The sequence below is a fragment of the Fusarium oxysporum genome, chromosome 6, assembly GCF_000149955.1.
Source record: "Fusarium oxysporum f. sp. lycopersici 4287 chromosome 6, whole genome shotgun sequence".
Taxonomy (NCBI): Eukaryota; Fungi; Ascomycota; class Sordariomycetes; order Hypocreales; family Nectriaceae; genus Fusarium; species Fusarium oxysporum.
Genome location: NC_030991.1, coordinates 3813168 through 3824186, shown reverse-complemented (window position 1 = coordinate 3824186; position 11019 = coordinate 3813168). Strand labels below are relative to the sequence as shown.

The 11019-nt window shown below is 50.9% G+C and overlaps 4 protein-coding genes across 5 annotated transcripts; 1 reads left to right on the top strand and 3 right to left on the bottom strand.

Annotated features, from left to right (window-relative positions):
- Positions 1–165: 165 nt before the first annotated feature.
- On the bottom strand, positions 166–2550 carry FOXG_21388 (uncharacterized protein). 2 transcript variants are annotated; one of them, XM_018401722.1, is made up of 2 exons: positions 2011–2550; positions 166–1951 (listed from the first exon to the last, which is right to left on the bottom strand). In XM_018401722.1, the coding sequence occupies exon 2, from the start codon at positions 927–929 to the stop codon at positions 507–509; it is 423 nt and encodes a 140-aa protein (XP_018253627.1). In that variant the 5' UTR covers positions 930–1951; positions 2011–2550; the 3' UTR covers positions 166–506. The 2 variants fall into 2 exon arrangements, with proteins under 2 accessions (XP_018253627.1, XP_018253628.1); XM_018401723.1 differs by lacking the exon at positions 2011–2550 and having other exon boundaries at positions 166–1834; positions 1891–1944.
- Positions 1263–2512, top strand: FOXG_14073 (uncharacterized protein; the record flags this gene model as incomplete). The annotated part of the gene is made up of 2 exons (XM_018394139.1): positions 1263–1811; positions 1865–2512. 2 exons carry the CDS (start codon positions 1263–1265, stop codon positions 2510–2512), a joined length of 1197 nt encoding a protein of 398 aa, XP_018253629.1.
- A 132-nt stretch (positions 2551–2682) lies between the features above and the next one.
- FOXG_14072 (uncharacterized protein) lies at positions 2683–4468 on the bottom strand. The gene is made up of 3 exons (XM_018394138.1): positions 3739–4468; positions 3155–3684; positions 2683–3101 (listed from the first exon to the last, which is right to left on the bottom strand). Exons 1-2 carry the CDS (start codon positions 4372–4374, stop codon positions 3349–3351), a joined length of 972 nt encoding a protein of 323 aa, XP_018253626.1. The 5' UTR covers positions 4375–4468; the 3' UTR covers positions 2683–3101; positions 3155–3348.
- A 273-nt stretch (positions 4469–4741) lies between these two features.
- Positions 4742–5579, bottom strand: FOXG_14071 (uncharacterized protein; the record flags this gene model as incomplete). Its single annotated transcript, XM_018394137.1, has 3 exons — positions 4742–4997; positions 5051–5491; positions 5542–5579. The coding sequence occupies 3 exons, from the start codon at positions 5577–5579 to the stop codon at positions 4742–4744; spliced, it is 735 nt and encodes a 244-aa protein (XP_018253625.1).
- Positions 5580–11019: the final 5440 nt, after the last annotated feature.

The following is an 11019-nucleotide window of genomic DNA, read 5'->3' as shown; positions in this document are numbered from 1 at the left end:
TGACAGCGGCTCACGAACGAGCTTCTCAAACTGCTCCCTCACGGCCTTGTCAACGATCGCTGGATCAGCATCAACTGCGTTCTTGATCAACGGCGCAACCCCCGGTATGCTCCAAGCCAGTCGGCGGGCCACGGTAGGCACGAACTTGGCCAAGTTCCCTCGATCAGTCTCTCCTCTCTTGAAGAAGAAGCTAGCACCGAGATCACCTTGCTTAGTCCGTGATCGAGCAACAGTCCGCGAGATGGTCGACTTTCCCGTTCCTGCCATGCCATTTAGCCAGAATATTGTCTTTGAGTTCGGTTCAACGATCCAGCGATCGATTTCTTTGAGCAGCTCCACACGGGTGTTAGGCAAGCATGTCGGGTTGTGTTGTTCGGCATGGGAGTCAAAAGATGCACCCTCTGCGATAGGTAGTGTGTCAAGGGTGATCTTATGGTCGACGTTCTGGAGGGTTGCGCTGGATGGGACTCGTATCAGCTGAAGTATCACCTCGTAGATCGTGCCACTCACATCCCGTCGATATTCAATGCCAAAGAAACATTGTCTCTGCAGCGCGCAAGATTTTGGATGGCTCGCTCAATGTCTTCGCGTTCAAATGGCCATTTGAGTGCGCGTACGCCAAGGCGGCTCATTGTCTTTCGACCAGTTGAAGGTTGGAGCTCTTGTGCGAGCTTACCCAGCGTTGAATGACCAACTTCTATCGCATATACCAATCGTCGAGACGCTTTCAGATCTTTCCCCCGAGAGCCTTCAACGAGACTCTCAAGTTCTTCTGTCGTGGCCTGAAAGGCAGCAACTTCTTTGCGAAGCCTTTCGATATCGTCTCTGGCGTTCTTCACCTCTCGAGAGTACTGGAAACATAGGGAAAGCACCTTGGCCGACAGATCGATCACAGCGACGACGCTGGATGCGACGCCGAGTGCTTCCATTGGATCTGATCACTGCATTTGCTCTCAGGTTCGTTGATGATAGCAATAGCGGCCTGACTATCGTGCGGGGTTGGCGAGGCTCAGTCCTCCCAACATGCATAGTACACGTGACTCAAGCCAATCAGCAATGCTGCTGAAGCCATCGCAGGTATTCACATCAGCCAGGCGGGAGCTCTGGGTCTTCGTCGCGAGCAAGAGAGGCATTTCGTTGGAACCACCATACGAAGTTCCGAGAAGGAGGTTGGGTATGTCTAAAACCATGGGGCATTCTAGTGTGACGCGCCATCGAAAAATGGTGCTCTGAGCAACTCCTCCCCGTTCGCCTAATCGAGGATGGAGGCCGCTCTTATCGATTGCTTATCGACAGCTGCATGTCTCGCCCGTATTCTTGATATTAACGAAAAAAGAATTCGCCATATGGTGGGCCTGCTCCCTTCAGTCCTCCACATCCCGTCTGAAAAGAATGCTCCTATTAAGCCACTTCATCTGTCGTTTCGGGACTTCCTGATCAATCGCGATAAGCACAAGACGGACCAATCCTGGGTTGTTGAAAAGGAGACACAGAAGTTGGCAATTAGGTGCCTTCAGCTGCTCATGGATAATGGTTGTCTCAAAAGAGATATATGCGGCCGGCGCACGCCCGGAGTTGCACGGTCGGACATCGACAAGAAGGTTATTAACAGTTGCCTGCCTCCGGAGGCTCAGTACGCCTGCCTTTATTGGGTCTATCATTTCAAGGACAGCCAAGAGAGGGTTCGAGATGGAGACCAAGCACACGAATTCCTTGAGCTCCACTTTCTCCATTGGCTAGAAGCGTTGAGCCTGATTGGAAGGATATCAGAGTGCATCGGATTCATAGACGAGTTGCAGAGCATAGTCGATGTAAGACATTCGCCTTATGCGTTCTAGGGATCTGCTGAGAGACGTTTTTTTAGCCTGAAAAAGGTGCCCAAGTTGTTACCTTTTTGCGTGATGCGAAACGGTTCGTGCTCAACTGTTGTTGGATAATCGACACTGCACCCCTTCAGCTCTACGCGTCAGCACTTGTGTTTGCGCCAAAGCAGAGCATTATGCGACAGACATTCCAACGTTATCTTCCCAGGTGGATCTCCTTACTCTCAAACGTGGACTCCAACTGGAATGCAGTTTTACAAACACTTGAGGGTCATACGAGTTGGGTCAGGTCTATGGTCTTTTCGAAGGACGGAAAGCTCATCGCATCCGCTTCACCTGATAAGACTGCCAAGATATGGAATGTGGCAACGGGTGAAGAGGAACGGACTCTTGAGGGTCATATGCAGTCGGTCAGCTCTGTGGTTTTTTCGAAGGATGGCACACTCATCGCGTCGGGATCATATGATAAGACCGTCAAGATATGGAACGTGGCGACGGGCATCAACGTTAAGAGCTTTGATGCGAGCCGAATTGCCAACGTCTTTTATTTTCTTGAGAATGATTCGGTTTTTGTCACGAGTGCAGGCCGTTTCAGTCTTGGTTTTCTGTACAGTAGTACGTCGTATTCGAGCGAGCGCGAACTAAAGCTGGGTAGCCCAGAGGTCAAGGAGAAGTGGATATCAGATTAGGCTTCGGGATCAACCACGACAACACATGGATTACAGCGGGTGGACCTGACGGACGTAGAGTTTTGTGGGTCCCACCGGATTTCCGGCCTGGTGTATCGACGATTCTAACTGAACCTTCAGGATCTGTTCATGTAATTGGCTGCGGGTCAGGAAGAGTGGTCGCCGGATATCCAGAGGAGGGATGATGACTGACTCTCAAGCCACTGGACATATTCGGGCACTTCAAGAAACCACACACAAGTGTCATCAATAGGCGGCTTGATCCTGGCCCATAACCAATATAGTCGGACTCATCAAACTAAACTGTTCGATCTACTTTTTTGAGCTGCCGCTTTTACCCGAACAGGGCTAATCGTTATATACTTCAGTGGATTTTAATTATCTCCTGTCAATTTGGTGACAGCATGTTATGCATGCAAATATTTAATCCCTCTTGGACAATCAGCTCTAAATATCCACCCTCCATTCCCAGTCGCTATCGACGGCCTACATCCACGCGCATGGCATGAGATGGCGGAAACTCTGTCGTCAATGACTACAAATAGTTATGCGGGTTGAGCGGTGATGTGGAAGAATGCATTGCATATGTCTGCTGCTCGGTCAGTCAAGGCACGTCTGCGATCTCTGCACCGCTGAACTTACTGCTACTATGCACATATTATGTTTGTCGCTCTAGGGCGTACGAAAAGCCCCGATTCCGTGTCGGTGGGGCTGTGTCATGCTTCGTACGCTACATCGGCGGTTATATTCATGTTGGGGACTTGTTGGACCGCGACAGGATCACCAACGCCAGCTCTTCCACCTTAATATCAATTGCGCTGGACGCGACAGAACCATCAGCCAGGCACCGCAGCAGGCTGAACAGTCGCATCCCAGCTCTTGACGCTCTTCCCTTCCCCCGCGACATCCATCTCATCACGCTTGCGCTTCTCTCCACGCGGCGACTCTTCGAGAGCGCGTGTCTTGAGACCAGCGAGTAATTGTCCCGCCACCCGTTCCGAGAAGCTCCCGTGTGGTTCGAATGGGACCTGGACGTGCTGTATCGCTGGCCAGACAAGGCCGTCCATATCGTCGAGCGGGTTGTCGAGCGCGTGGAGGAGTTTGGAGGGGATATCGGCGCGGAAGACGTGTGCGTTCATTTGGTCGGAGGCGTTTGTTACTAGCAATCGGACCTATGGAATTGACTGTCAGTGGGGCAACGAACAAGGGAATGTGGTTTGGCGTACGAAGAAGGCTTCTGGCGTCGTCTTTCGACAGCACCACTGTAGTTGAGCCAGGGACAGCAGAACGCAGACCAAGTATGGGTCCTCAAACCACAACGCAGGAGTCAAGTCGCGCAATCGGCGCTGGTAGATTCTCTCGCCGGGAACATTGGAGGCGCCCTCCACGGGATGACGCTTAGGCTTGAGGGCTCGTCGTCGCTGCTCGACAAGTTTCTCGTACAGAAAGTGGCCGACAATCGGCCGCTGCTGAAGATTGTATGCGTCGCCTATCTTGAAGGTTTCGCACTCTGGCGTATGGACTCCGAGCCTGTTGTAGAAGAAGTGAGGTCGAGCGTTGCCGTCAATCACGCCATGAGGTTGGATCAGCAAGGCAAAGCAGGCGAACTTGGCAGAGGCGAATCGACCGTTGAGCAGCTGTTTTATGTAATGCTCTGTGTCATCTGGCTTGGTGTCGCTGCTGGGCGAGAGCGGTGGTGATGGTGGGAGGGAGGGAGGGAGGACGGTTGAGTCGAGGTGCTGGAAATGGCAGCGAAGCACTTGGAGGTGCTTGGGAGTCCAGAATAAAGGTTGAACGAGGAATCGCGGGTTCTCGACGCACAGTCTATGTAGAGACTTTGTTATCGGCATCGTGTCGGCCATTTCCCGCGCATCGCAGAGAGTGTAGAATGAGAATGAGTGTTGTTGCAATGATGATTTAATTCTTTGGCACACGCGACAAGAGTTTAGCGAGGGCGGGAACGGAATTATGTCTCTCCGCTGAGGCACGAAGATTCGAGGATACTCGTCACCTTAGTTGGATCTACGACCCTCGCTTATCTTATCTCTCCAGACTCCCCCATCATTCAGCTTCGAGCAGTGTATAACGGGTCCTCCGGCTTTGACTTTATGGCAGCATCAAGGGTTCTATACTTCCAATTACCTCCGCAAACTGTCTAGTTATTTAAAGAACTGCTTTGATAGCAGTGCACAGAAAGGTTTAACTACAAAGAACCCAGCAGGAGAATCACTACTCCTCAACACCCTCACTGTCACTGATGACATCCTGCTGTGGCTGACGATCCATCGCCATTCCTAGCAAGCCCCGAATGTTGTTCAAAACGCCTCGTCTCCCTTCAACAGCACTTAGATCAAACCAGTGGGTTGCCGTGACCTTCAGTGACTCAGATGGTAACTGGCCGGCCATCAACCTACGCATGTAAGCCTTGGTCACATTGAACTCCAAGAAGCACACGTAATGGCTCGTGGCATTAAGAACGATGGTTCTGCTTTAGTTAGTGACTACTTTCCGAGTTTGACTCGAAGGATAGATACATACCGTTCATTTCCGAGCTGTTCCTCAGCAGGTATGGCTCTAGCCAGGATTGCCTCGCAAGTCATCTGCGCCAAGCACTCATCCGAGATCCTGGGCTTGTTATCATCAACCACAAGGCGCCGTTTGGCCTCAAGCAGTGCAATCGCAATATGAGGCCCGGTAGATACACCCCCCTCGACTCTGAGGATTAACCCGCCGTCGTCAACAGCAACGAACTGCTTCTTCAACTCGGAAATCTGTGAGACCATGCGACATTTCTGGCGGAGGTCGAGTACAGGTGACGCGTTAAGAGGCTGTGTGTAGTACAGCAGGTGGCGCAACACGCGATTGATCAGATGCAAGGCGTTATCCTCGGCGGGGAGCTCTTGAGTGGGCTTTGTTTCGGTGTAGCCAGTAGATCCTTCGCTGCCGCCAGGTGATGAATGATTGCGGTCTTCAGGATTGCTGGATGAGACTTGAATACCGGCCGAGTGCACATATCCGGTATGAACTACTCCACGTCGGGCTCTTTTGGCTTCAGGTGTCCCATCATTTCTGGGAATGGGACGTGTTGAATGTTGGAGGGTTCACCCTCAACTTCAGGATTAAGGTTCAGGATTAAAGTTTGACGCCCTAAACTTAGATCGTAGGACTTTCATCTAGGACTTTCTAGGACTCAAGTCCTAGAAGGAACCAGTCAAAGATATAAGGTCTCAATGGTCCTTCGATTGCGAAAGAATCAAGAAATATACACGATTCACCTTAATATCTGACAATTAAGAGTCTCATTGCCTCAACCATTTTTATTTTTATTTTTCAATACCTTGAAGAACCCTCTTTCTCATACATAATGTCCCTATCCAAGCCCCAAAAGGAAGGTCTTACGGCTACCCTCTCTAAGCCTGAGGACTTCCTCAACTGGGAGCATGAATTCCTCCTTCAGGCCCATCGTCTTGGTCTTCAGCAGCACCTCAAAAGCAAGACATTCCTCGGAGACGAACCAGCTATCCCGGATATAAGAAAACGCAGATATACGAAGACCGCTACAGCCCAACGAACAATCCGGTCTCATACTGCCGAATCTCAAGACGGCGCCCCAGACGACATTCAGGAAACGGCAAATGGAACATGGTCTATCTCTGACCTTACAGACCAAGGCCAGAAGATCTTCCAGCAGGATTTAACCTTTTATCAGCTACAAGAGAAGGTTTTCGAAAAACAGAAAAACGCTCTTGGAACCCTTCAGGACTGGGTTATCCGTACGGTCTCCCCAAGCTTGATTCAAACCTGCTGTCAGTCACACGAATCAATATACGAATGGCACTGGAACCTTCGTGCCCGGTGTGGAAGGACCGAGGAAGATGAAACGAAGGATGCCAGAAATAGGTATCTTACATTACTAAGAACTGCCCCAAAGACGGTCAGCCAAGCAGCATTCAAGTGGCTAGATCAATGGGAAGAGGCAATGGCGAAAGGGCGACAACGAGAGGTCCCTGAAACGCTCCACAACAGTGCATGGGCCTGGGACTTCTTCAGTGTCACCACACACATCTTGCCCAGCTGGACTGCCTCATACAAAATCTCTTCAAAGACTCTATTGCAAAATAGGGCCCTCTCATACCGAGATGTAGGGAACGCCTTCCGAAATGAGCTCCAAGATGCAGAAGCCACGAAGGGCCGAGTGGCCCGCGGTGCGTTTTCTGCGAGCTATGCTGGGGAGGACCCCCAGGATGATGAAGGGGACGCCCGCATCATTGAAGGCCAGTACCCATTTTCGAAGAAGGGAGAAAGAAAACGCCAGAGGTCTCCTGAGAAGAGACAGGAATGCCCGGCGTGTGGGTTATCCCACGAACTTGCGAAATGCTTCTATGTCTTTCCAAATCAGGCATGGAAGGGATTCAAGCCCCGAGAGAAGATCCAAAAGAAGGTGAAAGAAGCTCTCGAGGAAGACTCAGACCTGGAGGCCAAGGTAAAAGCCCTCACTCGGAAGAAGGCCAGGACCACAAAAGACAGAACCTTGATGCAGCCAACAAAGGAAGAAAACTCAGACCAATGACTGTACGGCCGACCAGTCGCCGAAATCAAGACCGCCTTTGCAGCCCAAAGGGATAACTATCCCTTACGGAACTCCGTGATCCTCGACCCCGGAGCTACTATCTCAATCACAAACAGTGCCAACAGACTAGCGAGATTCCAGCAGGCTATTCCAGGCGACTTCATCTGGGCAGGAGACCGAAAACTACCCATCTTAGGCTACGGAACCATGACCATCAGGCTCACAGGAACTCGAGTCCTAATGCTTGAAGATGTAGCCTATTGCCCTCGGCTCCTTACGACCCTAGTCTCCCTACGTCAACTACGAAAGAAAGGCTTCTATTGGGATAATAGGCGTAACCCAACGACCCTCCGACGACTCGACCGAACGATTGCATGCACAATCCATGACCTATACGGCCAGTATGTCGTCGAATACCAGTCAGAAAGCTTCCCAAAAGCAGCCTTTGCAGCCCACAGATTCAGCTCTCACACAAAGAGAGCCCCTTTGACGGGAGAAGCTATCCGATGGCACAGTCGCCTAGGGCACCCGGGACCACAAGCTCTGGAACATCTTATCTCGGCCTCTCAAGGGGTGCGAATACGAGGACCAGCCACTGTTGAATGCGACGCCTGTGGCATATCGAAGATCAAGAGACAAATCAGACGAGCCCCAAGACAATCCGATCAGAAGGCCGGCGAGCGTATCGCTATTGACTTCCATGACTACCAAGAAGGCATAGGCGGCTATACCTCACAGATGTTGTTAACCTGCCGAGCTACGGGTTACATCTGGGATTACTACCTCACAGCCCGGACGACAGAAGCTGTTATCACCGCTTTCAAATCCTTCCTAAGTCATCTGGAAGTCCAACACGGCCTCAAGGTCAAAGTCATCGAATGCGATAACGAGATCACGGAGATCAAGCCGAAAATCGGAGACTTCCTGAGGAATAGAGCTATCATCATCGAGCCCTCGGCCCCATACACACAAGCCCAGAATGGGGGTGCCGAACGCTCAGGGGGTGTAGTCAAGGACAAGGAAAGGGCTATGCGAACAGGCGCAAAGCTTCCTCACCAGCTGTGGCCAGAAATTGGAAGGACAGCAGTTTATCTGTACAACCGAACGCCGAACTACGCATCAGGCTGGAAAACGCCATATGATCAACTGCATACAGCATCAGCCAAAGCAGCAGGGATTCCACAGCCGAAGAAACAGCCGGATCAAACACACCTACGGGCATTTGGCTGCAAGGCCTATGCAATGACCTCAGATGCCCAGCAGAAGGTCAATCGCAAGATGCGGCTTAAGCCCAAAGGTTGGATCGGCTTCCTAGTGGGATATAGGTCCTCAAATATCTATAGGATCTGGATCCCCACGATCAACCGGATAGTCAATACTCGAGACGTCATATTTAATGAAGACGAAGGCTGCAACGGAGACTGGGAAAGCTTCAAAGATGAACTACTCGAAGCTGACCTAGAAGAAGTTGCCAAGTTCGTACAAGGATCCTCCCTGCCGGAACAAGACGACAACGAACAAGCCGAACAGGTTGAAGACTGTATTGAAGTGGTCCTTCCAACAACCACCCTAGCAGACGAAAGCAGCCCTATTACAGACGAAACAGAAGACTGCATCGTGGCGACTGCCCTAGAAAACGGCCTTAAACAGTCAGAAGACTCTGATATCCTTCTAACACCTCCAGTCACACCACTGTCAGCGCTACTAGCGCACAGCTCCAGGGTCTTATCAGACGAAGGAAACAAAACAGTCTCGTGGCAAGCAGCCTTCCTAGCCGGAACAAAGTCCCCTCTCCAGACCTCAATTGAACGGAAGCTCCGACAAGGGGTGAAAATGCATCGAAACTCTCTACCGCCGCCCCCGACGAAACATCAAGACCTAAAGCATCACCCTTTTGGAATGCTCTTTCAAGAGGCTGAAGAAAGCCACCTTCAGAGTCACAAGGAAATGAGGTCCTGGACTGAGATTCGAAAGAAAGACGCTTGCGCCGTTGACCAACAAGTCCTTGGTTGTATGTGGGTATACGTTTACAAGTTCGATAAACACGGCCGATTTCAGAAATGCAAGGCACGGCTAGTGGTCAGAGGAGACCAACAAGCTAAGGGAAGGTTGCAAGAAACATATGCAGCTACCCTAGCCGGAAGGTCTTTCCGGACCCTGATAGCCATTGCGGCCAGATTTGACCTAGAGATGGTCCAATACGATGTGGTCAACGCCTTCGTAAACGCCCCAATTGACCAGGATATTTTCATGCACATGGCCCCGGGGTATAAGAAAACAGCAACTATCCTGAAGCTCAACAAGGCCCTGTACGGACTACGAGCCTCTCCCTTGCTATGGCAGAAAGAACTCTCGAAGACCCTCCTAGAGTTAGGCTACACACAGATTCCTCACGAACCTTGTTGTTTCAAGAAGGAAGGAGTCCTCTTCTTCTTTTACGTTGACGATGTTATCATCGCTTACAGGAAGGCCCGGAAAGACAAGGCCGATGAATTGACTAGACAGCTTGGATCAAAATACAAACTAACAGGCGGAGACCCCGTGCAATGGTTCCTAGGAATGGAAGTCATACGGGACCGACCTGCAAGGAAGATTTGGCTATCTCAAACAGCCTACATTGACAAAATCGCAAATCTAGCTAACAAGGGAACATCTACAGTACCAATGACTCAAACAGAGCTACGACCTCAAACAGGACTAGCAACCCCGGCAGAACTTCAACGATATCAACGTAAAGTCGGCTCGATCCTCTATATCGCCGTTAACACCCGGCCTGACATAGCTTTCGCCGCCTCCAGGCTGGCCCGATTTCTTGTCAACCCTGGCCAAGAACACCAAGACGCCGCCGACCGCGTTATCCACTACCTCTCACACACAAGGCACCGAGCCCTACGATTCGGAGGGCCCGGAGGTCTTACAGTTGCTAGTGACGCTTCTTTTGCCGATAACACCCTTGATCGGAAAAGCTCCCAAGCGTACACTATCCGACTATTCGACGGGTTGATCGGCTGGAGAGCTAGCAAGCAGGACACAGTCACCACATCCACAACAGAGGCAGAGCTCCTAGCCCTGGCACAGGCTGCTAAGGAATCCCTCTATGTGAGTCGGCTGTTGAAAGAGCTTACAGTTCAGATGGATGATCCGACTATCCGTATCGACTGCGACAATACTCAAACTATCAACCTTGTGACCGCCGAAATCGCTACTTTGAAGACTAAGTTGCGGCACGTGGATATTCACAACCACTGGCTGAGACAGGAGGTCCAAGAAGGGAGAATTCAAGTCAAATACACCAAATCAACGGATATGATCGCAGACGGATTAACAAAGGCCCTGCCGGCAGGCAGATGGAACCGCTTCCTCTATCAACTTGGCCTGGAAGATATTCAGGAAAGACAGCAGCAGAGCCGGAAGCAAGAAGGAATAGAAGCAAGGCTCCAGAGGATAGAAGACTGCCTAGGAAATGCAGGCTCAACTGGGACCTATTGAGCCTGAGGGGGTGTGTTGAATGTTGGAGGGTTCACCCTCAACTTCAGGATTAAGGTTCAGGATTAAAGTTTGACGCCCTAAACTTAGATCGTAGGACTTTCATCTAGGACTTTCTAGGACTCAAGTCCTAGAAGGAACCAGTCAAAGATATAAGGTCTCAATGGTCCTTCGATTGCGAAAGAATCAAGAAATATACACGATTCACCTTAATATCTGACAGTAAGGGTTAACATAGGTGTACTCTGGTGAACATGCTCATCGTGGAGCATAACGTCGTGTACACATGTCATACTTTTCCTGCTATGCCAAGTCTCGCCAGGCTTGGCTGTAGCTGGATATGGCTCCTCAACAGCCGACCGATGATCCTTCGCGCCAAGGACCAACTCTACGGGCTCGTCATTGGATATCCAGCGGAACAGCTGGCCGGGCTCCGCCATGAGAAGAAGCT

Bases quoted from the DNA above. Each gene is read 5' to 3' on its own strand.
- FOXG_21388 (XM_018401722.1), bottom strand. From the start codon at position 929: ATGGAAGCACTCGGCGTCGCATCCAGCGTCGTCGCTGTGATCGATCTG.
- FOXG_14072 (XM_018394138.1), bottom strand. From the start codon at position 4,374: ATGGCCGACACGATGCCGATAACAAAGTCTCTACATAGACTGTGCGTC. The intron at 3,685-3,738 runs GTACGCCAAACC...TCAATTCCATAG, and splicing joins CGACGCCAGAAGCCTTCTTC to GTCCGATTGCTAGTAACAAA.